The sequence below is a fragment of the Calypte anna genome, chromosome 2, assembly GCF_003957555.1.
Source record: "Calypte anna isolate BGI_N300 chromosome 2, bCalAnn1_v1.p, whole genome shotgun sequence".
Lineage (NCBI taxonomy): Eukaryota > Metazoa > Chordata > Aves > Apodiformes > Trochilidae > Calypte > Calypte anna.
Genome location: NC_044245.1, coordinates 76,339,509 through 76,365,165, shown reverse-complemented (window position 1 = coordinate 76,365,165; position 25,657 = coordinate 76,339,509). Strand labels below are relative to the sequence as shown.

Here is a 25,657-nt window from a genome sequence, read left to right as displayed (position 1 = left end):
GGTAAAATGAAATTTTCTAAACACTGTTGAAAAACAACTTTTCCACAACGCTGAAGCATGGAACCGTGCAAACAGAAGCCTTATACAGGCAAATTACTGTAAACCAGAAGAGGACTCAAGAAAGCTTTTTTAAACATAAAAGAGCACATGCTCAACTTCAGCTGATATGAACGTGATGCACAAGCAAGAATGAATGAAGCCTTCTTCAGCTCAGATCTCCTTTGGGAAAACGCTCAAACCTGGAAGGGAAAACGCTTACCTGGAAGGGAATCTGTCCCTACTGAATTACTCTCAGAAACACCACTTTTTTAAAGTGAATGTTTTTAAGAATGTTACTACGTTAGCCAAAATACTGTTTTCGTTTTACTCCTCAAAACTCAAAAGAACAGCCTGTTAGAGCAACAGAACATCTGAGAAGCATCTTGCTTATGATTACCAGAAAATCCAACGCCATGTGGCAGTTATACTGATGATAGCCCTGTGGCACTCCTTAACACCAGGACTGTAGGAATCATTAAAAAAACCCTTATCCTTTACTGCAAAAAGGTGTTACAGTTCCATAGTGTTCCTCCACTCTCAGCTCTGTGTTAGCTTCCTCCAAGCTTTGACTTGGCTGGTCAAAACCACTTTTACCTTAAATACAACCAGCTTTCTTTTGAAAGAAGTCATAAATAATCTCAAAATGGAACAATAACTTTCTGCTTACTGCACATACTACCTTTAACTCTGTTTAAAGCATACAATGTATTTCATTCTGTGGGGAGAAACAGAGATTTCCTCACCTGTAATGAAGTAAATTTTGAGTCCTTGGAGCTCCACACTACTTTCACATGTGAAGCAGAAAATACCACAAACCCCCAGGACTACCTGCCCTCTCCTTCAGCAAGGAAGTTAACCAGAACTTGGCCCCCTGCTTAGCATGGATGGTAGATCTGGTTTTATCTGCCTCTGCAGAAGGGCCTATGAAGGCAAAGAGCTTTCTACCACTCTACCTGGGAAAAAGAACAAAAAAGGTTGGAAAAAGTTGTAGTATTTTGCAACTAGAGAAGCAAGGCAAAAGCAGATTTTATTACTTGTTGAGGGCTGCAAATCTTTGGCAGTGATGCAGTTGAAATCATCCAAATCCCATGAACGTCTTCATATGACATCACCTTCCCTCTTGCTCATGGGCTGAGCTTCCTACAAGTTGCCTGTTGCTTCAAGTATCAACTTGTTGTGTTTTGAAAAAGTGACTTTACTTTCATCATAAATCTATCTGCTCATGGATATGATGAGCACAGGCAAACTCCAGCAATGCATTTATAACCAAACTGAGATATTATGGAGAACCTATACAACATTGTTTTGGACAAGTCTTCCATTGCCTCTCATCTTTGGACAGCCAAGAGCACATCTGTTTATGCACACATATGACTGTCAAAACTTCTGCACATATTTTCGGATACATATACTTTCAGGATAGTTACTTCTCCTAGGAGTTAAATCACCACCTCATATTTGCATAAGTGAGATCCCATTTGTACAGGAGAACTATAAATTCTAAGCATAGATAGAAGTCGGCAGATACATATTTTTCACTTCAATCGCTCAAAATCATGTCAAGACCAATCTCAAACATACACAGCTTTCAGAAGTAACATACAGCTTTGGCAAACTTGCAAGGAATTTGTTAGAGTGGGGTTTTTTACCCCATCTGCTATACAAGTCTCTCCATTGGGTAAAATTGTATACTTTTTTTTTTTTTTTTAATAATTTATGGTCATATTTACAGAAATAAAATACATTATTACATTCAATTGTCCTTCTGTTGTGAAAGTTAGTTTCCAGCAGAAATTTCTCCCCACATGTCGATTCTTGAATATTCAAGAGCAAGTAGGGGTTGGTGGTGAATCACCCTGTGTAAGCATATATCCACACCCACCATTCCCCAAGGTGGATGTGCAAGTAACACAGACAGGGCTATACCACAGGTGTTGAACATAACTTGCCCTGTAAAATTCAGTTACTGCTTTACATAATAATACATGTCACACACAGCTCATTCCTTCTCATTTTCAGTAGAGATCCTTGTCCAATTCTTCCTAGAGTCTATATTATACACAATGCTGTCAACTTAAAAACCTTTTTTTATTCTTAACAGCAACTCTCAGGATACCACTTGGTGCCTGAAGGTCACAGATGACATGTAATTACTTCTATTCAGTCCTAGCACAATTCAGTTTCTTCAACAGTTAGGAATCACAAGACACTCTCCTCTAGCCCTGACTTTGTAAACTGCTCTCTGCTTTCTTTCCACTAAATTAAAGGAAGCATCACTTAAACTCAGCCTTCTGTGGGCTAATATGGTAGCAATGTGTGCACTCTTCCAAACCGGATCATCTCTTAAGGACAACTTCCTAAAGAGCAAAAAAATCCTCTACAGAATTTCACAGTCAGTTCTGAATATCTCCACAAAAAAAGTCATTGGTGGTAAATGCTCTTCCCTCAACAGATGCCACGCATTGCACCAGTAAGGAGATGGCTCGATGGCTTCATTAAAAAAATTATAATTAATTAGAAATTAAAAAACCTCTAATTTCCAGGAACACTTCTGCAGTAACAGCAGCTCTACAGTCAACATACCAATAAATGTAACAATGATCCTGAGATGGATTAAAAAACAGTAGCAAGTTAGACAAGTCATTTGTTAACAAAGCTGCATCTGTGCAGAGAGCACAGAGATCCAATTGTGTCAGAGACCTCCTGCCCTTGTCCCCGAGGTGCGGACATGGCTGAAGAGGCCACAGCAGCAGCCAGGGGCAAGAAGGGGCTGAGGCAACAGCACACTTTGCATGGGGATATTTTCCCACTATGACCCACAGCAGCGATGCAGAAGGGCTCTTCTGGGGGCACTTGAGTGAGAGCAGCTCTGCAGAAGCTACTGCTTGAACCACAATCACTACTGGTTAATTTCTACCAAGATCAGCATTAGTTACCTACTGGATTTCAGGCATTGTGACTGGTTAGTATTAAGTGCAGTTTTGAGGGTTTCCTGAGTGCCAACAAGGATAGTGTTCACAGGGTCAGAATGGTTTGGATTGCAAAGTTGTAAAGATCATTTCGTCTAACCTTCTCCGTCATGGTCAGGAACATATTCTCTGTACATCCATTAATGCTCCCAGGGCAAGCTGGGACTATGATGTGTTGGAAGCCAGGTCACTTCTAACCAGCTAGAAGCCAAAACAACAAGGTATTTCACAACACAATTAAATACATAAAGACTCTTCTTTAATTCAGGTGAATGTATGTCCCACATTCATCCTAAGATAAATGAATTTGTTGAATCAAGGTTGTTAAGCAGAGCACCATCAAGAGTTAAATACTCATGGAAAATGTTACACATCCTGATATGCAAGTGAAGCCACCAAACTTTAGAAACCCAAGCTTCAGTACTTTCACCCATTGCTTACTTTGGGTTCATCAGCTTCATGATGGAATAGCATAACTACAGGCCACCAAAACTTTCAGTAAAACTCTCCTGCACCTTTAAACCTAGCCACCTGCACACCTTTCCTTTGCCAACAACCTCCCCCTCCTGCCCAGCCAGAAGTTGCTATCACAGCCACTTGTTTGAAAACTGCCAACATCTGCTGATAAGAGAAGCAAAGCTCACAGACAGAGAATGATCTGCTCACCTCACCCCCAGTTCAAGAGAGACCTTTGTAACAGCCCTCTGGGCCACCAGAGAGCTGCTGTTCAAAATGCACACAGGAAGCATGCAAGTAGTACACTCAACACCAAACTTCTGACTCAGGATAAGCCCAAGAACACTGAATCTTTAAAATTACCTTCCAAAGGAGCCTAAGAAGTGTAATGTGTCCACAGAAACACTTGGCATTGAAGGGGAAAGGGGACACAAGTGTCAATACTTGGTCGGTCAAAATCAAGGCAGAAAAAATCTATATCTGAAGACAAACGTCCCAGTTCTGCACCAGTAAAATCAAAGACAGGTTAATTATTATTCATGCAAGCCTCCAAGCTCCTCACTTAATTAGGCTGAAATACACAGCTGAGTGTAAAAGGTAGCTGCTGCTTTAAACAAAGACTTTGAAATAAAATGTAATTCGTGGGCTCAATGCCATATGCAGTTCAAGAAACCCAACAACAGAGACTGCTCAGGGTGCCTCTCTGGAAAAGGTTAACCCCAGCACCTGGAAACTAGGAAAACCTGCCTCCCCTCCAAAGCCACTCCTAAACTCCACAGAGGGCCCAGGGTCATCAGGGTTCTCCCAGGGTCCCTGAGGCAGTCTCAGCACACTGGCATCCTCCTCACCACCACCTCACACACCTCCATCCCTGAGGAATCCAGTCAGCCTGCTCCTTTACAACGCTGCAAACCAGGTTTTATTTTCCAAAAGACAAGACCTACTGAAGCACTAGGTACACATTAGCTACTCCTCTATACAGTTTCCATATTGCTCACACAATTACAAGTGTTGGTTTAGAAGAAAAATCAGTGTTTTATAAAAAATTTAAATGTACTGACAGATTGGAGACACTGCTCTGCAAGGAATGCAACTTAATAAAAGCAGACTGATTCATAAATTGATGTATTTATTTCAGACTGGGAACAGTTTTTGCCACTTAATGCAAATATACTCGAAGACCTTTCTTTGAGCAGAAATCAGCACAAGTGCAGCTATTTTTAAAGCTATATGAAAAAAACTGCAGGGCTTGACATACCTTACTTTCTACCACATGGATGAAAAACTGGAACAATCTCTCCTTTATCCATCTGAGAGCCTAAATGAGTAACTCTCTATTTATAGCCACTAATGGTTACCACTTCTGAAGTTTGTTTTTTTTTTTTCTCCTCAACAAACCACCTTTCCAGCCTGGAATTTTTTCTTTCAGCTATTCAGATGTTTTTCTTAGTTTTGCTCAGGTTGGCTTTTGAGCTGTCAATAAACTTCCCAGGTCACTGAAATAGAATTTTTTTCAACTGTTTTAGTTTATTCCATTTATAAAACCCAGAAAGAGTGAGCAGATACACAAACCAATTGCTTTTTTTTTTTTTTTTTTTTTTTTTTTTTTTTTTTTTTTTTTTGCTTTTATATAATCCTGAAGCAATTCCTTGTCATATGTTTCCTCCTATGCAGACATTACTTCAGTTGCAACCAATAATTTACTGAAATTCAAGAAACAGAAAAAATCCATGTGCAATATACAGGAGCACCAGGTAACATCAACATTAACAAAGAACAGGCTAATACAAAAAGAAGGCACAAATATTATATTTAGATGGGCACCAGCAAAAGGTAGAAGGTATTATTCTCTCACCCCTCATCCTCTTCATTGGGTAATACGGAAAGGAAGCAACATCACACAGCACTGCAGCTGGAGTACAATAAAATATCAGCAAGCTAAATAAACATACACACACATAAAAGAAGTGGCAGCTTATACAACCATAGCTTTGAGTTTATGGATGCAGCATTTTCTTTTTGAAATCACATGCAAGGAGCATCCAAGCTTTCAATTGGTCTCAGACCATACCATGTGTGAAGATGTAAAAAGCAGACTTCTCAGTGGTTGCAAGCACCAGCTGCCTCTGGCAGTTTTGGGTAAAGCTCTCAACATGTGACACAGATCTCTTGACATTTCCCCAAAGATCTCATAAAAATCCAGCTGCTTCCTGAAGAGCAAGTGGTAGCACCACTACTGCTCTTCTGGAGAGACAGGACCGCCCACAGATTGCCAGTTACTTTGGTACAGCATCTAGAACAAAACTAGGGGAAAAGATGATCACACTACAACAAAAGTAAAGTAGGAATCTCCATGTCAATACAACTAAGAAGGTAAAATTTTACTACAATCTTATTGCCACCAATGGAGCTGTACTAACAGATGTCAAAGTCCTATTTTTCAGGACATTACTGTAGCTTTCTTGAGAATAACCCCAGATTTCTCCCATAAGCCTATGTGAAACTATCTAGAAGCACAACATTGGTCCACACCACCAAAAAAAGAAAAAGATTTAAAAAGACAATCCTAAAAAGCAAAGCTTTCCAAGGTGTTGGCATTTATAATACCCATGACCCAACCAGAAAATATACACTCAAAAACTCTATCTAGAAAAAAATCCATCTCGCCTCAGGACAGGAACAGAAGATTATTAGCAGACTTTGGCAGGAATTGCAAAACAACAAAACCCCCTTAATTTGTACATTTTAAAGCAGTAGCTATTAGACATCATTATCCTGTCCAGCATTGTTATCTGGCCCTTCTTGCCCCTTCGATTTAGCCACTGATTACCCTGCACCCTCTCTCCTCTCCCAATGAGAGATGACTCACAGCTACATACAGAGCAGGAGACGGAGCCCTCCGCTCTGCAACAGCCACAGTTCTTGTTGCCTACCAAAAACTCTGTTTTCCAGCAGACAAAAAGAAAAAAAAACAAAAGGAAAAAACATCCCAGGAAAACAGCAAAGCTTTTGTGCCTTCTCTAACTGCATAAAGGGACTCTGCATTTTTCAGATCAAATATCTGCAAGCAATATAAAGGAGCATCTTTGTGAGTAGCACACAATTCACAAAATCAAAATTCAGGATTGAATTTTGTATTTGCCTGACTCAAGAAACACCTGAAACACAGTAAATGCTGAATAACTACCCAAAGAAAAAGGATCCAATGTCTTAACATTTTCCTTTTGAATTCAAGCACCCCAGTAACTATTGCCAAGGAGCAAGCCACTGACAAAGCACCTGTATGCTCACAAGAAAATGCAAAGATATGGGTACCACCTTCTATCCTCCACAAGTACTGATGGTTATCTACTCCTTAACCGCGTGGTACAAAGGTGAAGTGTAAGGGTATACAGTAAAAGTTTTATTCAATAATTTCATTACATTACAATTAAGTTTATTCATGGGCTTCTCTACAAAAAAACTCAGGGAGATTACTAATGCACCAGGACTAGAGTCATTTAAGGTACTGAATTACCAGAGCAAAATGATGGCAGAAATGGTGCAATAGCAACACAGACGTTTGGAGCAGAGATTCTTAAAAGCAACACAAAACAGAGAATCACCCTTTCGCTGCAAGCACTGTGCAACTTTATGCCAAAATCCCATCTGCCATCTGTCAAAACTTCCCATATTCTGTGCGCAGAATATTAAAAATGTAACTGCAGGAGGAGGTGTGCATGTGCATGCTGTTGTGAAAGTTATAATTTCCAGTTCAGATTTGCTACATGTGTTTATTCCTTGAAATAGCTTATCAAGTATCACGCAGCAGATTCTGACTCTGGGAGTTTCAACAACAAAGGGCTCGCTTCATCCAACACTCCTCCTGGTACACAGCCTGAAAAGCAGCAGGAAATGCCACCCTTCAAAGCCCTGCTGTAAGCACCGCTCTCATTTTCTTCCAGGGAATACGCTAACTGATTGCACACACCAAACAAACCTACCCACTGTTCCCATCACCAGAAAGCTGTAATGAGGAGATAAACCCTCATCACAAAACCACAGTCTATACTTAATATGGGGAAGAGATCCAAGATGATGGCCAACAAAGCAAGAAGTCTGACCTACAGAATTGGTGTCTGCTCCTTGTCCCAACATGAACTCTCGTGTCCCGCCAACTTGGCTCCTTTCTGAAGCAAATAAAGTACACCCTGACCAAGATACACAGTTGGGTTTTGATCCACTAAAATGGTCAAATAGAAATTATTTCCACTGCTTCTGTAAACCAGATGGGTACACTAAACAAAGAGATTTGACTTCGCCTCAGGATAAACAACTTGATAAGAAAAACAATCCTATTCTCTTAACAAATATATTTAACTTCATCTGAGTAAACATTTTAGGGGAACACTAAACAGAAACAACTAAAATAGAACCAATAATCCATTTCCGTTAATGCTGTAAACAGCAATACTTCTTCAAAACAAGGAATAAACTTTTCTTATCTTCTGTCCCCAAAACTAGGGCTGAATGCAAAGGAGAGGCGTGAGAATCTGTAAATCCTGCATTTCTGTTGGCAAGGTCAGGAAGAAGGGTAATAGACACATGCAGTGCACAACATCAAAGTCAGTCTAGGCTTGCCAGTTGCACCACCTTCACAATCCAGCATCGTTTCAAGAACTACAGAAATGTTTTCTCCATATGCTGAAAAGCTCATTGAAATGAATTTTTGTAAGTCTTTTGAAACTCTCTAAGACAAAAAGGGAGAAAGAGGGCCAAGGGGCTTGGGGCGTTAACTTCAATAACATCTTTCACAAACACTTAGCTTCATTATTCCCACTGGAGTTAAGGGCAGCTAGCACTCCTCAACCAAGTAAGACTCAGGTCCTTACCCAAGGTTGTGCTACAGGCACCAAAGTCAATCCTGAGAACTCTCAGTACTTTTAACAGCTACCCCAGTATAGAGACAGATCCTATGATGAAAAGCCCTTGGGAAAACTTGGTCAGGGTGGGAATACAGTTTTGTCCCCAGGGGAAAAAGCAACAATCAAACATTTTCCTCTGCTAAGGTATCCTTATGGCATTTCCCAGAAGGGCATTCTCCAAAACAAAATAGAGACTTGATACTAACACACTCTTGGACCACTGACGTGTAATAAAGGATTATAAATAGTTTCCCAAGGATATATAGGAAGAGGTAACATGAACAAAATGCATTTAGCTTTTTATTTCCAGAGTGCCCCAGCACAGCCATTCACCTCATGCATGCCATCATCCAGGGCCACAAGCAAAGGCACAGCTTGATTCCTGAAGTCTGCCTGCTGGGCTCCCCTTTTGTCTTTCCCCTTTGCTCACTGGGAACCAAACCAAACCAAACGGCAGATAATTTCACCCAAGGATTTAACCCATCAAAAAGATTTCTTCAATATTCACCTTTGCTTAATATTTATTCAAAAATCCATAGTGAAGCTCTCCACAAGATACGAAATATCTACATTGAAAGAAAAGGAAGTCTGATACCATAAACTAGGCAAAACATCCCACTGCAGCCCATTTAAGTATGCACTAAAAAGTATTTGCTGAATTATATTTACATAAAAGTACAGGAACCCTGTTCAACTCTGAAACCTGGCAGGCCACTGAATGGTATAGGACATGGAGAAAGTCTGTCCTCCAGGATGTTTTCCTTCAGCATGCCATTAATCCTGAAAGGAGTAAAAAGCATCACACTGACACTCACATCTAGGCTCTGCTCCAAAGTGCTTAAATTTACCCACCAGAGGCCGCGCCACTGAGACACAAAAGAAATCCACCCTAAGACACATTAGATCTGAATTTTCACTGCAAGTCCAGAAAACCATAGAAGTGACCACAACCTTTCACTTTTGAAGACTTCCTTCAATGCAAAAGAGTGAACTGCAAATCTTTTCTCAAGCTTTTAAAATGCTTGGAGTGCTCTTCAGTTTTCTGAAATTTCTGATTATGACTGCTCCTTCTTAGCAAAAAATAACTAAGTACAGAATTGCTCACTAGGAAAAATTACAAGATCTCACCCATAAATTGTGTTAAACTTATCTGTACAAGAGTTTACACAAAATGGAAATGTTAACTGCTCGGTAAAGCCAAACACACCAGTTTCTGCCATGCTTCAAAACCTGAACAAAAATCGGGTCTGTTCCTAGTAGGATATTCAACAGGGAAAAACACGTATCAAATTCCTCCAACATCACTCATGCTTGAGGTTTCAATCAAACAAACAAAAAAATTTTCAAGTTTTCTGCCAAATAAAGAAGGCTAGACTGAAAAGCAGTCACATGGCTGCAAAGGAAAACAGCACCTAGCTCTGGGCCACCTTCTCTTCTCCAGGCTGAAAAAACCCAACTCACAGTTCACCTTCACAGGAGAGGTTCTCAAGCCCCCTGACAGTGGTGGCCCTCCTCTGGACTCACTGCAACAGCTCCATGTCCTTCCTTGAGGGCTCCAGAACTGGACATAGAACTACAGGTGGGGTCTCAGTAGAGCAGAGTAAAGGAGGAGAATCATTTCCCTTGACCTGCTGGCCACATTTCTTTTGATGCATCCCAGGATAAAGTTGGCTTCCTGGGATGCAAGCTGGATACTGGTGGCTCTCAATGATGAGATGCTGCTCCCAACCCTCACAGGACACTGTGGTTCCTTTCACTGGGGCTGTATCCACTCCAAAGACCAAAAAGACATTTGCTAGATATTAGGTCTGGCTTTGTTCTGAGCAAATACAGTGACACTACACAAATACACACACACATTCAAACACAGAATCACCACTTGGACCTACCAGTTTTTCTCAAGCCATCTTCTACAAGGCAAAAAAAAAAAAGCTCCATGAGAGGTTTCTGGTGTTACCAAGCTGAGACCCAAGATTCAGATAAAATCCCCACAGTGAAAGTGCAACATGATACAACTGAGCCAAGTCGAAGCATAATTGTTGGTAAAGGGCCCCAAACATTTCCTCCCATCTTTTCCTGCATGCTGGGGCAACAAGAGCATTGAAAGGTTGCAGAGTTTCTCAGGTTACCCACAAGGACCAGTGCATTAAACTCTCCAAACAACACAGAAAGCTCAAGCTCCCTTTCCTTTCTGCTTCCCTCTCTCCTCCAAAGTGGTCCTCTCCTGTCTCTGAAGAATCATGGAAAAAAACATGGAGCATTTCTAATAAAAGCCTGTGCCTCTCAGCTTCAAAAATAAGTTGGGACTGGTCATGCTTTCAAACACAATTCCCTTGTACCAGGCAGGCTGTCCAACAGCTCAAAAAACAAACAAACAAACAAAACACAAAAAATAAAACCAAACCCAAAACACACACACACAAAAAAACCAACAACAAAAAACCCAACAAAAATCTCAAATAATAAAAAACAGCAAAGAGCTTTGCAACCTGCACACCCATTCACACGGTTCACCAAATACAAACACACAAAGAAAAAAATCAGGTTAGAACAAAATAGCTGGCACACAAAGTGCTGACACAAACATACAATTAGGAAAAAGAGCAGAAAGAAAAAAAGTAATAATTTCAGTGAGGTGAGACCAGAAAATGGAAAAAAAAGCCTGTAACTGTTGGGGGGGGGTGTGGTGTGGTGTGTGTCATAGCTCTCCTTTGGTTGGAGTCTGACAGAACATACCTAAAAAACCTCGAGCTGACCCTGCACAATGTAGAGCCTTTGTTGCCAATTGCAATCATTATGTATTTTGCAGATTTAAGAGAATTCTTGTGTCATTTTACAGTGTTAGTGGTGTCAGCAGGGCTGCTAGGCTTCAACCTGGTGACAGTGACTGTGTCTCAGTTGCACAGATCCCCGTTACAAAAGGCACATGTTCAGTACATGTAAGTACATGTAGTAGGCAATAACAATGATGTGATAATGATGAGCCCAGATGGGATTTTGCAACTTACAGAAATAAATCTACAGAAAGTTTCTTTGCTTTCTGACTTCGTAAAGTAGTCCCAAGTCCCTCGAATCTTCTGCTCAAACCATAATGCTCTCTAATTAACCTAAAAATAACTGTTGACAAAACAACCACCACCTTTTAAAAAAAAACCCAACCAAACAGAAGTGAATGTGAGAAGGAGCCACAACCCAGAAACTTCAGAAAATGCAGCCAATGTCAACAGCCAAAAGAGGCACCGATCCCACTTGGCATGGCTTCGGTGCTCAGAAGTCCTCCAGAAATGTAACCTTTATGCCATTACTTAAGGGTCTGACACACCACTTTGCTGCTGTAGGCTACATCAATATCACAAGCTGGAACATAAAAACCCACACTTGTGCTATCAGTGAAACACTTTTAACATAAGCTAGGAGACCTCCAAGATTGTTCTAAAGCTGTAGACTACACCGCACAGCCCAAACCCTCATGTATAAAGGCTGAAATTTGTAAGTATCACCAGATTTTCACTTGGAGGGCAGTAGCTTGGCAGTGCCATGTCTTGCAGTTGTAGGGGGCAATGGGCTTTTCCAAGCTCTCCATGAAGCACTCTGCACTGGCAGGCAGCGATCTTCCAAACTCTGTGGCTCAGGAGTCTGAAGGAAAAATTTGCCACGAGCTGGATATCCAAAATAAGAGCTTATAGGCTCGGCAGCTATCACTGCTGACAGCTCCCCTGAAGCTAAGTTCAAAGCCTCAGAATTGATTTTTGCCCCATATCCTTCCCCCAGAGGGAAGTTCAACACTAGCTCCTTCAGGACACACGCTGGGAGCTCTGCCCTTCAAACAGTATACACAAGCAAATATGTTCAACAGTGGAAAGCAGAAATGAAGGAAATAATTTTGAACTCAAGATACCAGCAGTGTTGTTAAAAAAAAACCCCATTCAAGACACAGTAACTGCAGTGCCTCACAAGAGGCTACCCCACAGTTCCCAGCAAATGTGTGTAACTTTAGAAAAACATCTTCTGGACTTCTAATGATGACGCTGGTGCTTTTGTAATGCTCTTGAACACCATCTACCCAGACATGCTAGAGAGAAGACAGGAAATTGAGTTGTTTTTCCATCTCCGAGTTGTGGAAATTAAGGAGGGAAGGGTGGAATATAATCCTTTGTACAGGCTGGCAGTGCTGCCCAGTCCCCAGAGCTGAGCACCATGACCACCAGATTAGAGGGCAGGTTTGGACAAGATGACTTCCTGAAGTCCCCACTAACCTCAACCACACTCAGACCTTAGCTGGGCTAGCACCCACAACACTCCTTCTGTGACAAGGAATAAAACCATGGTTCAGTGCCACACGCCATGCACACAGAGCAACATCAGAAGATGAACTTGACCTCTACATCCACTTCCCCAGCTGCTCTGGTATGCACTGCTTGGGAACTTAAGATGCTGAAGAGGCAGTGCAAGCTTCCCTCTCCTGCCCTTTTTGTGCGAGACATCCTTGTGTTCCTTCTCACTGTGAGATGGCTCTTCTCTCTCCCTCATGACATACATCCCCTTTTAGCATGGATGCCCTCTCACTGGAACAGAGAAGTCCGACCTCAGCTACCACAAGGAGAATGCTCCCTTAAAGAACCAAAACTGCTGGTAAAACATATGGGAACATTTTTTTTCAGGCTATTTTGAGCAATGCAGTCAAATGGCTTTATTACACACATCCATACTTATATTTCCAAGTACGGATCTCCAGGATGTCTATCAGTTTTAACATTTTCATACGTGAAAGTATGACTGTAAATACACTGAAAAAGTTACAATTCCATCACCAACCTTCTTTCAAACAACAAAAGATAGCACAGATAACTGACAGCCCAAATAGTTTTTTTTTAAAAGCTCAGAACTTCTTTGTATTTAGAATGAGACTTTATAATTACTTTAGTCTCTTGCAGCAATGAAAGCATTGTGGGGAGCAAGTTCCAGGGCTGACTCTTAATTGTTCTGTTTTTGTTTTTTTTTAATTGGCTGAGTTAGAAACTGGGGTAGGAATGGAGATCAAGGCTCTTCTGGAGACAGATACAACCACTTGTCATCCTAGAAAAATAAAAGCCATATAAGCAATAGCAAAGGAAGGAAATTGCAAAGGAAGATTGAGAAGTCAAAAAGCTGTTAAGTCTCAGGTGATGGCAACATCAGCTGATCAACAGGAGCTTGGCATTATCTCACATCATATGTAAGATGACAAGTCCCACCAGAATTGCTTCTTCTGCAACAGGCACATTCTGCACCCCAGCAGAACCATACCCAATTCCCTAACTTCATTCCAGTGAGCACTATTCTATACTGACAGCAGGTTATAATCAGCACTAAGCTATGAAAAAATACGGCAAAAATAGTAGGAGAGATTTTTTTTTTTCCTATAAGACCTTTTAGTTGTACAGTGTTTTTCTATAACAGCCAGACCTGAAGACACCCCTGCCTCTAGCACAGCAGAGGCTTCTTGGTAACACTGAGGAATGACCCCTATGAAGTGCCTGCATAATCTAATCACCTAACAGCATTTCTCCCAAAACGTATCAGTGCACTCATGTCATTGCCAAACAGGAGCAGAGCCTGTTACCTGTGCCTTTTATCCAGCTTCCTCCTTCTTCTGCACACTACAACTTACTTGAGGGAGAACAATAATTCTCTCGAATAAGTCAGCAAATATTTTTGTAAAGAGCAGCTGCAGGATGTCTGCCTCTCACAAATTAAATTATCCCAGCTAGGGGCTCAATCCAGTGCCTTCAACAGATGTTTTTCTGTGGTGGCTGGGTCTGGCCCAGTTGAAATTTCTGCTATTGTGCCTATGCTCCCCACACGAGACTTACGTACGCTCCAGTGTAAGGAAAGGAAAATGTTTTCTACCTATGGGTGGGACTCTGGATGTGGATTAAAGTCAAGGTGCTCTATTTACTGATCTTTTAAAGTAATATCAACATGTTGAAAGGGAGTAAGAGTTCTTAAGAAAGATCAAAGTCTGCATGCAGCAGCCACAAATTAACATAAATACATGCTGAAATGCTAACACAGACTGGCAAAATTTACTTGCTTTTTTCTCCAGGGCAAGTACTTTTGGCTAATATAGGAGTCAAAACCATTAACTCTCTTCTTCACCTTTATGTAGGGCACGCTACTGTACTCTGTGTCAGAGCGAATGACTCTTCAGATTAATTCTGCAAGGCTAGGCTAATGCTACCATACTGCTCATGGCTTGCAAGCTTTTGAAAGGTGAGGGCTACATCCTCCACAGGAAAAAAAAATATTAATACTTTACTCCAGGTTTTTGAAAGTTAATCCTGTATTTCTTCCTTCTTGTTGCACTTGACAGAACTTTTGTTGCCTGACAAATGAACAACTAACAAGCAGTAAGGTGTGTGACCTTCTTTTATTTGACTAATTACCATTCCGGTAAACAGATCACCCATTTTTTTTGTGGGAGCAGCAACAGAAACGAGAACACGAGGGAAGTTATTTGAGGAGGGCAAAGAACAGTTTTGCAGCTTAATCACAGCCTCGTAAAACACCTGGCCTGTACTTACAACCCTGACCGTGCAACTGCTTCAGCAAGGGGTACGATTACAGCAGTCACATAGTCGGTCACCAGAAGTCACAACCCAGATGCAGGCTTTGCCAGCAATCTGCAAGCACAACACAGGCACAGAAGTTGCTGCATTAATACAGGACACCTTATGTTCCCAAGGCTGCGGCAGCACTAGGTAGGCTGAACAGATTTGTAAAATACTGTTGTACAAATTTCAGTTACTTTAGACCAAAAGAGGATCCAAGTTTTGATTTCTGCATATACCTTAGGTAAGTGAGTTGTTTTCCTCACCTAACGCGATGAAATTGTCAAGATTCAAGAGATAATGATAAAGCTCATTATCATTATCATTGAAAGTGCACTTTCAAGACTTGAGCCTCATTACTTTGCATTCCGTATCGGAAGATTTTATCTATACTTGATAACGTGTACTTTAATAAAGAGACCTTAAAAGAAAGCTGCCTAACAGCAGCCCTGCTTCTGAAACCTCCATCCTTTGAAGCCCCATATGCCTATGCAAGGCGGAAAAGTTCACTCCCGGGTTTCACGTAGGGAGCGCCTTGCTCTCCCCTAAGATACGGTTTCGGAGGCTGCCACGCCACCGGCAAAAGGGGCGGGAGGGTCGGCAGGGACCCGCAGCAGCCCCGCCGGAGCCCGGGGCAGCTGGAGACGCTTCCCGCAGGGACCTCACCGCTGCGGGTTGGCGGGGGCTCGGGCGGCCCGGCGGGCAAAACCGCTGTACCGGCGCCTCCAGCCCCGGCCCCTTCTAATGAGCTCCAATTAGCGCCGAGCGCTTGCCCGGCAAAAAGCCGGCGGCAGCCTCCACTCCAGCCCGGCGGCCTCGGTTCCACCCTCGCTAAAAGCCCGAAAAGGGGGTGTGAGGGGCACAAAGCCGCTCTCCTCCCTGCTCAGGAAGCCCCGAAGGTCTGCTCCTGCATGCTGCAGGCGCTGGGGAGACACACGACACTTTTCGGCAGCTCCTTGCACTCTTGCTGCCCAGTCCTTCCCCACAAAGCGATCCCACATCGCAGGAAGGGGGGAAAAAAGACCCGCCGACCCGCACTCACCTCTGCCAAGAAGTTGTCCATGGTAGCCCCTCGGCCCGCCCGCGGGTGCACACCATGTGCCGCCACCCGGCCCGGCCAGGTTCGGCTCCACCAAGCAGCCTCAGCCGCCGCGCCGCTCCATCGCGCCCCAGCGCCGGCACCAGCCCTCAGCCTTTGTCCGCCCGCCCCCTCAGAGCCGCTCTCCCGGGCGGTCCCGGCAGCGCATAGCCGCCTCTGGCAGCCAGGGGAGGGAGTAAGAAAAAGGAGAAGGAGGAGGAAGAGGGAGGGGGGAGGAGGAAAGAGGCTCTCGCCGCCCGCTCCTGCCAGGGGCCGCCCCGTCCCGTCCCGTCCCGGCAGGGCAGAGGCGGAGCCGGGGCCGCGCCGCTCCCTGCGCCTCGCTGAGCCGCGCCCCCGCCCCGCCCCAGCCGGAGCGCGAGCAGCGACCCCCGGGGCGGCCCCCGGGTTCCGTCCCGACCCGACCTGTGCCGCCGAACCGAGGGGCGTCCCGGGGGTCGCGTTGCGGGGCGCGGAAAGTCGCCTCCAGCTGCAGAGTGAAAGGATCGGCGGCCCGGGGCGGGGTTGGGGGAGGCAGAGGCTCGCTGGACGTCTGCGGGTTTGCTCTGCTCCCTCGTTTTGCGACACAAAGCCATGCAAAGAGCCGCCCTGCAGCAAAAGTTACTGGGGAAGTTATATGGCGTTTAAAGAATATATATACCTGCAGGCTTACCGCTGCCTACAGGTTCGAGGCAAATTTATGCACGGGCTCTTGACAGCCGTACCTTTACTAAATCCATCCTGCAACAGCCACCACTTCGTACTGAGAACCGTGCATATGATGAAAATACCTTTTGGGCCAGCTCCTAGGGATGCACTGGGCTTCATCCAGCAGCTCGCTCCGTTGCTTTTTTAGTCTGTTACATTTCTGCAGAGCAGGTATATATCCTTAATTTTTTGAAAGCATTTCTTCTTAGTAATTTTGTACGCCTTCTTTATGGTGAGCACAAGGAACACGAGAAAGGAGAACCAAATCTTGCAGATGTGGGCCTATTTCATTCACTTCACAGAAAGAACTGCACAAAAAAAAAAAAAAAAAAAAAAAAAGTTAATCCGTAAAAATCCGTAAAGAAAATTAACACAGTATTCAGTCTTTTGTATGCAGGTTGCATTCTAATATTGCTCTGGAAGCTTGGTCATATGAGCAGTGAGACAGGAGACAAGCCCTGGATATGAGAAATAATCATCAGTGTGTGACTTTTTTTTTTTTATTGAGGTGTCACAGGAGCTAATATGTAGAGTACAACAAGCATCACTAAATAAAACCCCTCAAGTTTAAGAATACATATGTTACATTAGGAAAAAAGCATTCTTATTCTTCTTTCACCGTCACGTAATAAATAAATAAATAAATAAATAAATAAATCTGTATAAAGAGGAGAGAAGGTAAAAAAGGTTTGACTTGGGATACATGATGTCCAAAGTGGGGTTCTGCTGGTCTTGCAGGCTTACAGGGTGACATCCAGGCAAACTGCTCTGCCGTGGAAGTTAAAGCTGGGACAAAGCAGCACAAGAGAGACTTTCTGTTGAATGGGTACCTGTTAGAGCCTGTGTGGGGACTGTGGCTGCCTGCCTTGTCAGACAGGAACAAAGTAGAGGAAAATCTGCAGGAAGATGGCAGCTGCCTTGGACATGGCCATCTACAGATGAGCAGCTGCCCTCAGCTTGCCTTGCCATGGCCAGCTAGGGCTGCTCCCAGCTGCAAAAGCAGAAACAACTTCTTCCTTGATTAGAGCTCAACACCCCTGTTGCAGCTTGTCAAGCCCAGCTGGGAGACAGCCCATAGGTCATGGCCTAGGGGATTTTTGGGGGACATGGTGTGTCACTTCTCTTGCCAGACCCCTAGTTTCTACACCTAGGTATACAGGTCATACCTTCCTATGCTTGCTTCAAAACTCAAGGTTTGCTGAGGATCTCCCCTGAATTCGACTGTCTACACAGTATTGAACTAGCAGTACAGTTAGTCTAAATAGTTATTCCACTGTAGATTATGCAGTATAAATCCCAAATAGCTCTGTAACTGTGCCAAACTACTGCACTTCCAAAGTTACACCAGGGGAATGTTTTGTTTTGATTTGTTTGGTTGGATTTTTTTCCACAATCTCTGTTCCAGAAAGCTTTCCTACTAAGAAAAACTCTAATTTGAGGAGGGCTGAGTCAGATCAGGGTATTTATTACAGGGGGGTTTTTGTGGTTTTTTTTACATCTGATTATTTTGACACCAAGCTATTGGAATGTAACATGGATGTCTGGCTACTGCATTGCATGTACTAAGGTCTATGAAGCACAGCAACAGAATTAATGAATGCTTCGAATGTAATCCAGTAAGAGCAGCCTGTGCTTGTTGTTGGTTTTTTGGTTGGTTTTTTTTTGTTTGGTTTGGGGGTTTTTGTGTGTTTGTTTTTTGTTTTGTTTTGTTTTTTTTAATGAGTTTTCAGTAACTTAGAAGAAAACAGATTTATGCAGCCTAAAACTATATCACAGAAAGAATGAGTATTCTCTTGTGGTGTGGATGTATTGCAAAAACTGTAAATCTCTTAAGACTTTGATTAAGATTTAGAAGCAAAACAAAGCAAAGAAGCACAAGCAGGAGGGGTCTGCTAGGAAGAGGGACTTAGGGAGCAGAGGGAAAGAGAAGAGCAGTCTGTATGGTCACCCCAATAAGCTTCTAACTCTCCTCCTTTGTCTTCTTGTGTCAGTCCCACTCACAGTTTGTAAGTGCTAGCATCTGTGTTTCACAGGAAAGGAGTTTTAAAACATCATGTTTCATTTTCCCACTCTGAAAATTGTCCCAAACTAGTTTCTTGCTAATTTTATTCAATTGTTTTGGAATTTGGAAAACCCCACAGAAAACTATACAAAGCTCCATACATCTATGAACATCTGGGGATTTGGCCAATTCTACACTCCAATTTTCTTTTAATGGGTAGAAATTCCTTCACTGATTGTGTGCCTAAGGTAAATTACTTCCTTTTGAAGCTGCACACGTGCAAGCCAGCTCAGTTTTCAGCTCGGGTGAGGACCAGGAGTGGACTGAAGGCTCAGCTCCACCTCTCTGATGAGAAAACTCCTCTCTGGATGTAAAAGTCTTCCCATCTGGTGTGGGTGGTCCATCATGGGATGGAAGGCCAGTGGTCCCCTTTCCCCCAGCCCCTCTCTTGCTCTGTGCAGTACAGCCTCAGCATTTGCTAGATTTGCTTTACTCTCAACCAGTCTGTTAGACTGTTACAAGCATTCCCCACTTGAATTTGTTGCATTACATGGGTCAGGTCACACCTTCACCCAGATTTTCTAGTCTTTCTTACCATTACCAGTAGTTGCTAAAGTCCTTATGTGACCAAAATGTCCAGTGAAAGGCAGACACCTCTTCCTTCCTTAGCTCTGAAGTAATCTTAGAAGCTTCAACTTCCATAAGATCCTGGACATTTAAAACAGATTTTAACCACTGTTAACCGCTGTCTCTCAATGACTGGAATTCTCCCACAGCATGCAGCTCTCTCCATGCCTGCTCTGAAGGCATAACCAACTTACTGACTGAAGGCTGGTTATGTAAAAATCATATGTCTCTCACCTGAGATGTGTTTCTTCACAAGGAATTTCCACAGACCAAATTTGTAGAACCTTTTCTTAAAGATTTAGTGCACTTGTGTTAATTACAATGTTCAGAGATGGTTGCATGCCAATTAACTGTTAACAAACTTGGTACCTCAAGAAGACTTGTTCAAATTCTAGATGGTAATTTTTAAAAGTAACATTTCCCCTCATTCTCAAATTTCCCCTCATTCTCCTCTCTACCAAAACTGCAGGGCACCACAGAGGCTGGTGGCACCCCATGGCTGGAAGCAGCAGGGGCTCACCAGGGTGGGTGATGGCAGAGCCCAGCAGCCAGGGGCTGTCCCAACACACCAGCCAGGAGCACGGCATCCAGGGGAATTGGGCCATTGGAAAGGGGGGGAGAACCATGGGGCAGATGGCAGGGGTGGTCAGGGCTGGTGGTCCTCTCGGGCCCATGAGAGTAACTGTGTTTCAAACAAAGCAGGTTGTTCTGTTGCAAGTCCCATGTTGTTACCAGGTCTTATTGTGGATCTGGCTTCTCTGCATTTCACAAATGCTGCTGCCTGATCAATAAGCAAACACTCAAGGTGTGAGTGTACCTGAGGTGCACTAACCTTAATACAAAATCCATGGGGTTTTTCTTCATGCTAAAAAGATTTATACTGTATGATAATTTTTAAAAGTTGATGAGTTTTCATTAGGTGCATGTGGTGCTTTGTTCTTGCCTGGCTTACCTTATTTTTTAGTTTTCTGTTTTCCACAGGATTATCATTAAACTAAGTGATTTCAGCTTTTGCATGCTTGACAGATTTATTACACAATATCTTCCCCTTTGCATCACCCTGTGGAGGAGCTTACCTTTCCCCACTGACTGCACTGAATTAGGTTACCTGCCTTACCTTGGCAGGGTTCAGTTAACTAACTCTTGGTAGACAAGGTATTTGGCATTGACATTGCCCAACAAAATCTCAGAGTTCAATAGCAAGGCATTACTGGACAAGCAAATATTTCTGTAGTGCTCAACAGCGTACAGCAAAATTTGCAACCTTCTATGCTTTGAAGGACATGGTGAAAGAAGAGGTTGATCCAGCCAAAATTGTCACCATCTATGCAGAAGAAAAAAACCCCAGATTCCTCACGTTCTTGTCTATCACAACTCCTTCCCAAGCACGTACTCGGGTTTCAAAGCCAGTTCCGGGTTTTGGTCCTCGATTTCAAAATAATTAATGAGTTCACTTCAAATGTATACTCAGCAACAGGGCTGGACAGCTTTCTTCTTTTTCTGAATCCATTCTGTAGTAAGCCATCTCTTCCTACCCACTGTACCAGGAGCTCAGTGTCTAACTAGGAGCTGCGAACCCCATGAGATGTGAGGTGCTTCAGCATCAGTTCCTGTTACACTGAACTGCATCTTCACAGCATGAGCCTAGACCTTAAGCATGACAAGCACTGGATCAAATGAATTATTCATGCTCACAGATGAACTTTAGTTATTAACCTCTAGGAGTAATAAATAAACACAAAGTGAAGAGCTGGCAGTTTTTTGTAACAGCTTCATTTATATCTACTGTAACATAAAGTTATGTCAACATTTTCTTTTTACTTTAACATTTTCCCACTAGGAATATGGGGGGAAAAAGGCTGAGAGACATTTTCTTGGCTTCTTCAGTTTCCCTCTCTTCAGCTTCCCTCTCTCTTCTGGATCCCAACAACTTCTTTCACCACTTCGGCCTCCTTACACCCTAAATCCTTTGATTTTAGTTTCAGTGCAAGTACTTTTATGGATGAGAAAAAAATAACAGTGTAGGAGTTGCACAGAATAATCACAGACACCACAGATGTAATACCTTCTGTGCTGCTGGACTGACCATACATCCAAAACAGTGCATTGATTCCTTGTTTGTGAGGTACAAATCCAAAACTATTATAATGAAGCTGGATTACTTTATGACTGTGCATTTAATTGCCAACTTGGAGTCTGGTGAAGGGCACTAAATGCATGTTGTTATACTCAGTTTCTGACCAGAACCTATACCTTAGGGATTCTAAGTTTTACTTTCCACATAAGAAAATGGTTTCTATGACAAGATTGCAAAATATGACTTCACAGACTTCAGCCTTCTATCCGAATTTCACAGAGCCACCTCTTGATTTAACAGCTAGAAGCATACATATGGATCATAGCACGGTTTAGGTTGGAAGGAACCTTAAAGATCATCCAGTTCCAACCCCCTCTGCATGGGCAGGGACACCTCCCCCTAGACCAGGTTGCTCAAGGCCCCATCCAGCCTGGCCTTTAACACTTCCAGGGAGGAGGCAGCCACAGCTTCCCTGGGCAGCCTGTGCCAGTGTCTCACCACCTTCACACTGAAGAATTTCTTCCTAACATCTAACCTAAGTCTCACTTGTTCCAGTTTAAAACCATTATGTCTTGTCCTATCACTACATGCCTTGTAAAAAGTCCCTCTTTGTGTTTCCTGTAGGCCCCCTCAGATACTGGAAGGCCACTATAAGGTCTTCCTGGATCCTTCTCTTCTTCAGGCTGACCTATCAACTCTTTCATCCTGTCTTCATAGCAGAGGTGCTCCAGCTCCATCATCTTCATGGACCTCCTCTGGACTCACTCCAACAGCTCCATGTTATTCTTGCACTGGGGGCTCCAGAAGCTCCCCATATTTTTACCTATTTACTGAATTCTACTGATACCTTAAATATTGTATTTGCCTCCCTAATTTAAGCTTCTTAGGCTGCCTCTCTCTTCTGTCCACCATGTCATGAAGCACCCAGCTTCCTTCTGGGCCCTTCAATCAGCATCACTGCCCATGGTGGCAGGTTATTGCCTATGTGCAGCCCTTGGCTGTATGAGCTTCACTAATGCTTCATCTCTTTTAAGATCACTGCTGCATTTCTTCATCACCAGTATCTCTTCTTTTGTAATCTTACTTGCATCCTATTAATTTTAATTCTGTGTATCAGCCTGGAATATAGATTTTAGAGAAAACAGTGTAAAAAGAAATGAAAGTTTTTCTTGTCTTCTTCTGAATCCGACTGTGAATATATTTTCCTTGTCTTCACCCAGGAAGCCTGTTTAAAGACATGTTTAAAGGCCACTTATAGTTGTAAACCCTGCAGTCACACCTTATTCATGTGTTCAGGTAGTTAGACCTGTGCAAAACATTCTTACCCCTCTCTGAAGGCCACCACCCCAGAACAGATCCCAGTGGAGTTACCCATGAGGTCACCTTTTGCTGCCTCATGTAAGCCAGGTTAGCTCAAAACCCTTCCCCTAGCAATTTAAATTAGGTCATCCGCAGTTCTACAGAGACAAACAAGGAACACTCACACTTTCCTTGCCACTGGCAGTGCTCTGGAAGGAAAAATCTTCAGTATAAGGGCAACAAACCCCAGTGAGGGCCAGTCATATCTTAAGCAACTGCAGCTGTTGCATATATCAGTCAGCAAATATAAATCAAAGGCTGCCTTCTCACTTATGTGAGGCCACTTCAAACAATGTCTGTGCTCTCTCCCCACCATTTATCACTCCCTCAGCTGTTGTATGTGCAAAAGGTAAGCATACCTTAGCAGTGTAGCTTGGAAACTTAGAAATTAGTTTCCAGGTCTCTTCTACTTCTTGCACTTCAGTTTACATTGAGGAGCAGTTCCCAGAGCATGAGAAATGCTCTGGGGAAGTGCTTCTGTAGGAAATTAAGCTAAAAGGTATTCTCCAAAATGCTCTAGACCAGATAAAGGGTATTCAGGACATTGGGTCAGATTAGAGCTAGTCTGAAATACAGCCACCTGAAATGAACCAGCAATGGGTCCCCAGCATGATGTTTCACCCTATCCATAAGCTCCTGTTTCCTTGCACTATTTGCTTTTGTAGCACAGCTGTGATGTCTCCACGGGTCAGTGCAACCAATGGGATGGGAAAACTCATCCAAGCTTCTTTTAGTTTGGGTTCTGGGTTCTTGTTTTCTAAAAAAACAAAACAGAAAAAACCAACAACAACAAAAAATTGACAGAAAAAAGTTCTGACTAATTCCCTGAGAAGATTCAGATAAATTCCTTGCAAACAAACACAGTTGCAGCAGAGAGGTACAAGGATGAGGGTGCTCTGCATTGCACCTAGCATTTATTCCTCGTACCAGTTCACAAGTTCAAAGAGCTGGGAAGAAAAGCCTCTACAATCTCTTGTGTTTTAGATATTTAGACTTTATCAGCCAACAGTGTAATTAATTATGTCTGTCAGTGCTCTGATGTTAGAAGCTTTTTTCCATACCTCTGCAATGGCAAGAAGTATTCTTCCCCTTCGTTCCTAGATTCCTTCCTGCATCTGAAATAAAGAAGTCCCATCATAGCACAGGAGAGCAAAGTATTCTTTTCAAAGTAGACAGAATTTTCCAGCAACTCTGGGAGGCCTTTAATGACAATGACACAGTCACAGCAAGACACTCAGAATGCTGTGAACATTCTACACCTTCTAGAGGAGGATGTTCTTAAGAAGTGTGTTGAAAACTGTATTTAATAATGCAAAAACGAAACTTGGTCATTGTATTTGTTCATAATCACCTTTACAACTTAACAAATCTTGCCTGAAATCCCCTCAAAAGCTTCTCTGGTGTTGCCTTAATTTACTAAATTCAATTCTATTAGCTTCATTTTTTCCCCCAAATACACTTGTTTTGCTTTAATATATTATTCATGCATATTTTTAGAATCTGTTTAAGTCTTCAGCTTTATAGGTTTGCTTATTTACTGAATGCATTCAGGTGAATAAACATGACATTTATTTGGTACAAACAAAAGCAAAGTTCCTGGCTTACATCAGCTTGTTGTCCCAGAATAGAATCAAAGGCTGCTGAGGTAATTTATGTCCCTATTTAGAAATAGGAAAACCTTTGTTTTGTGTGCACAGAGTCTAAGCACTTGTGCATGAGATGTCAGAGGAAGCTGGGGAACTTATCAAGCCCAGTGCTAGCTACCCTCTTGGCATGCAGTCTGCCTGTACCAGCATTTGGTGTTTATGTTTACTTGCAACATATAACAATCAGTAGACTGGAAAGACATGGTAGTGATGTTTAGTTCTAGGCTCATTAAAGGATATATGAGACCTTGTCTTCTATTTCCCTTGCTTCTTATCCAAACTGCTGCACTGTATAAGATTCCCCTAACACCCATAAAAACTCAGCAATGCTCATTCTTTTCTCATTCAATGAATTACAGGATTTACTCTGTAAACAGAAAATAAAGTGGAGAACATTTTCCGTAAATGGTCGTTAAGATTTGAGTTAAAAAACCATAAGCATAAAAGGTTTTTTTTTTTCAAAAACATGACAGGAGTGAGCCCTCTACTTTCAAAGGGAATCTGGGAAATAACCTACATTTGGATCTTTGCAAATTATTTCTCAAGACAGTTAACACCTGTGGGGATACACAAATCAGTACACTAGTAAAAACTCCTGCCTTTTCTGTCCAGCTGCAACATATAGGTAGAATTCCATATACAGTGTAGCAAAGTGACTACTAGCACCTATTTTATCTTCCAGGCATGCTCGCCTCCCAGGCTACTTCAAACAAAAAGATTTCTTTGTGCTTGTGGGCACAAGTTTAAAAACAACAGCTTGGTATATGCATGGGGTTTGTCTTCAATTATTTCGTCTGCAATTTTTTTCCATTAGAAAAATTTACTGGTCACTTTAATCAGAAGCACTCTGAAGCCTTCTAGAAACCCCACAACACAGCAGATCCTTTTTTCTGCATTTAGCACAATTCTCCACTAAGTTTTAAGACTTCAAAAGGAAGTGGAAACCTCTTTAGAGAGGAAGCTGAGGCCAACATATTCATGTTAAAATCCCCAGCAGAATCAAGTTAGGTGGAGGAAAGTCATCTCAAGTGAAACGTGGCAGAATGGCCAGCTGACATCTGGAAGGTGAGCAGAACAGCAGTATTCCTCCTTGTCACTGTCATCAGAGTAAAAGCTGCAGGCAATCAAGCTCTGTGCACAGGTAAAGCATTGCAGCCATTCTGCCAATTCTTCATCTGCTGAAGAGTAATCTGGCAGCATGGTTT

The 25,657-nt window shown here is 42.6% G+C and overlaps 1 protein-coding gene across 1 annotated transcript in view; it reads right to left on the bottom strand.

Moving 5' to 3' along the window:
• The window catches only part of MYO10 (myosin X), a 154,327-nt gene extending 138,123 nt beyond the window's left edge, over positions 1–16,204 (bottom strand). Inside the window, exon 1 of the mRNA XM_030444837.1 lies at positions 16,001–16,204. Within this exon, the coding sequence (XP_030300697.1) occupies positions 16,001–16,021 (21 nt within the window). The 5' untranslated portion in view covers positions 16,022–16,204. The remainder of the gene's footprint in view (positions 1–16,000) is intronic.
• Positions 16,205–25,657: the final 9,453 nt, after the last annotated feature.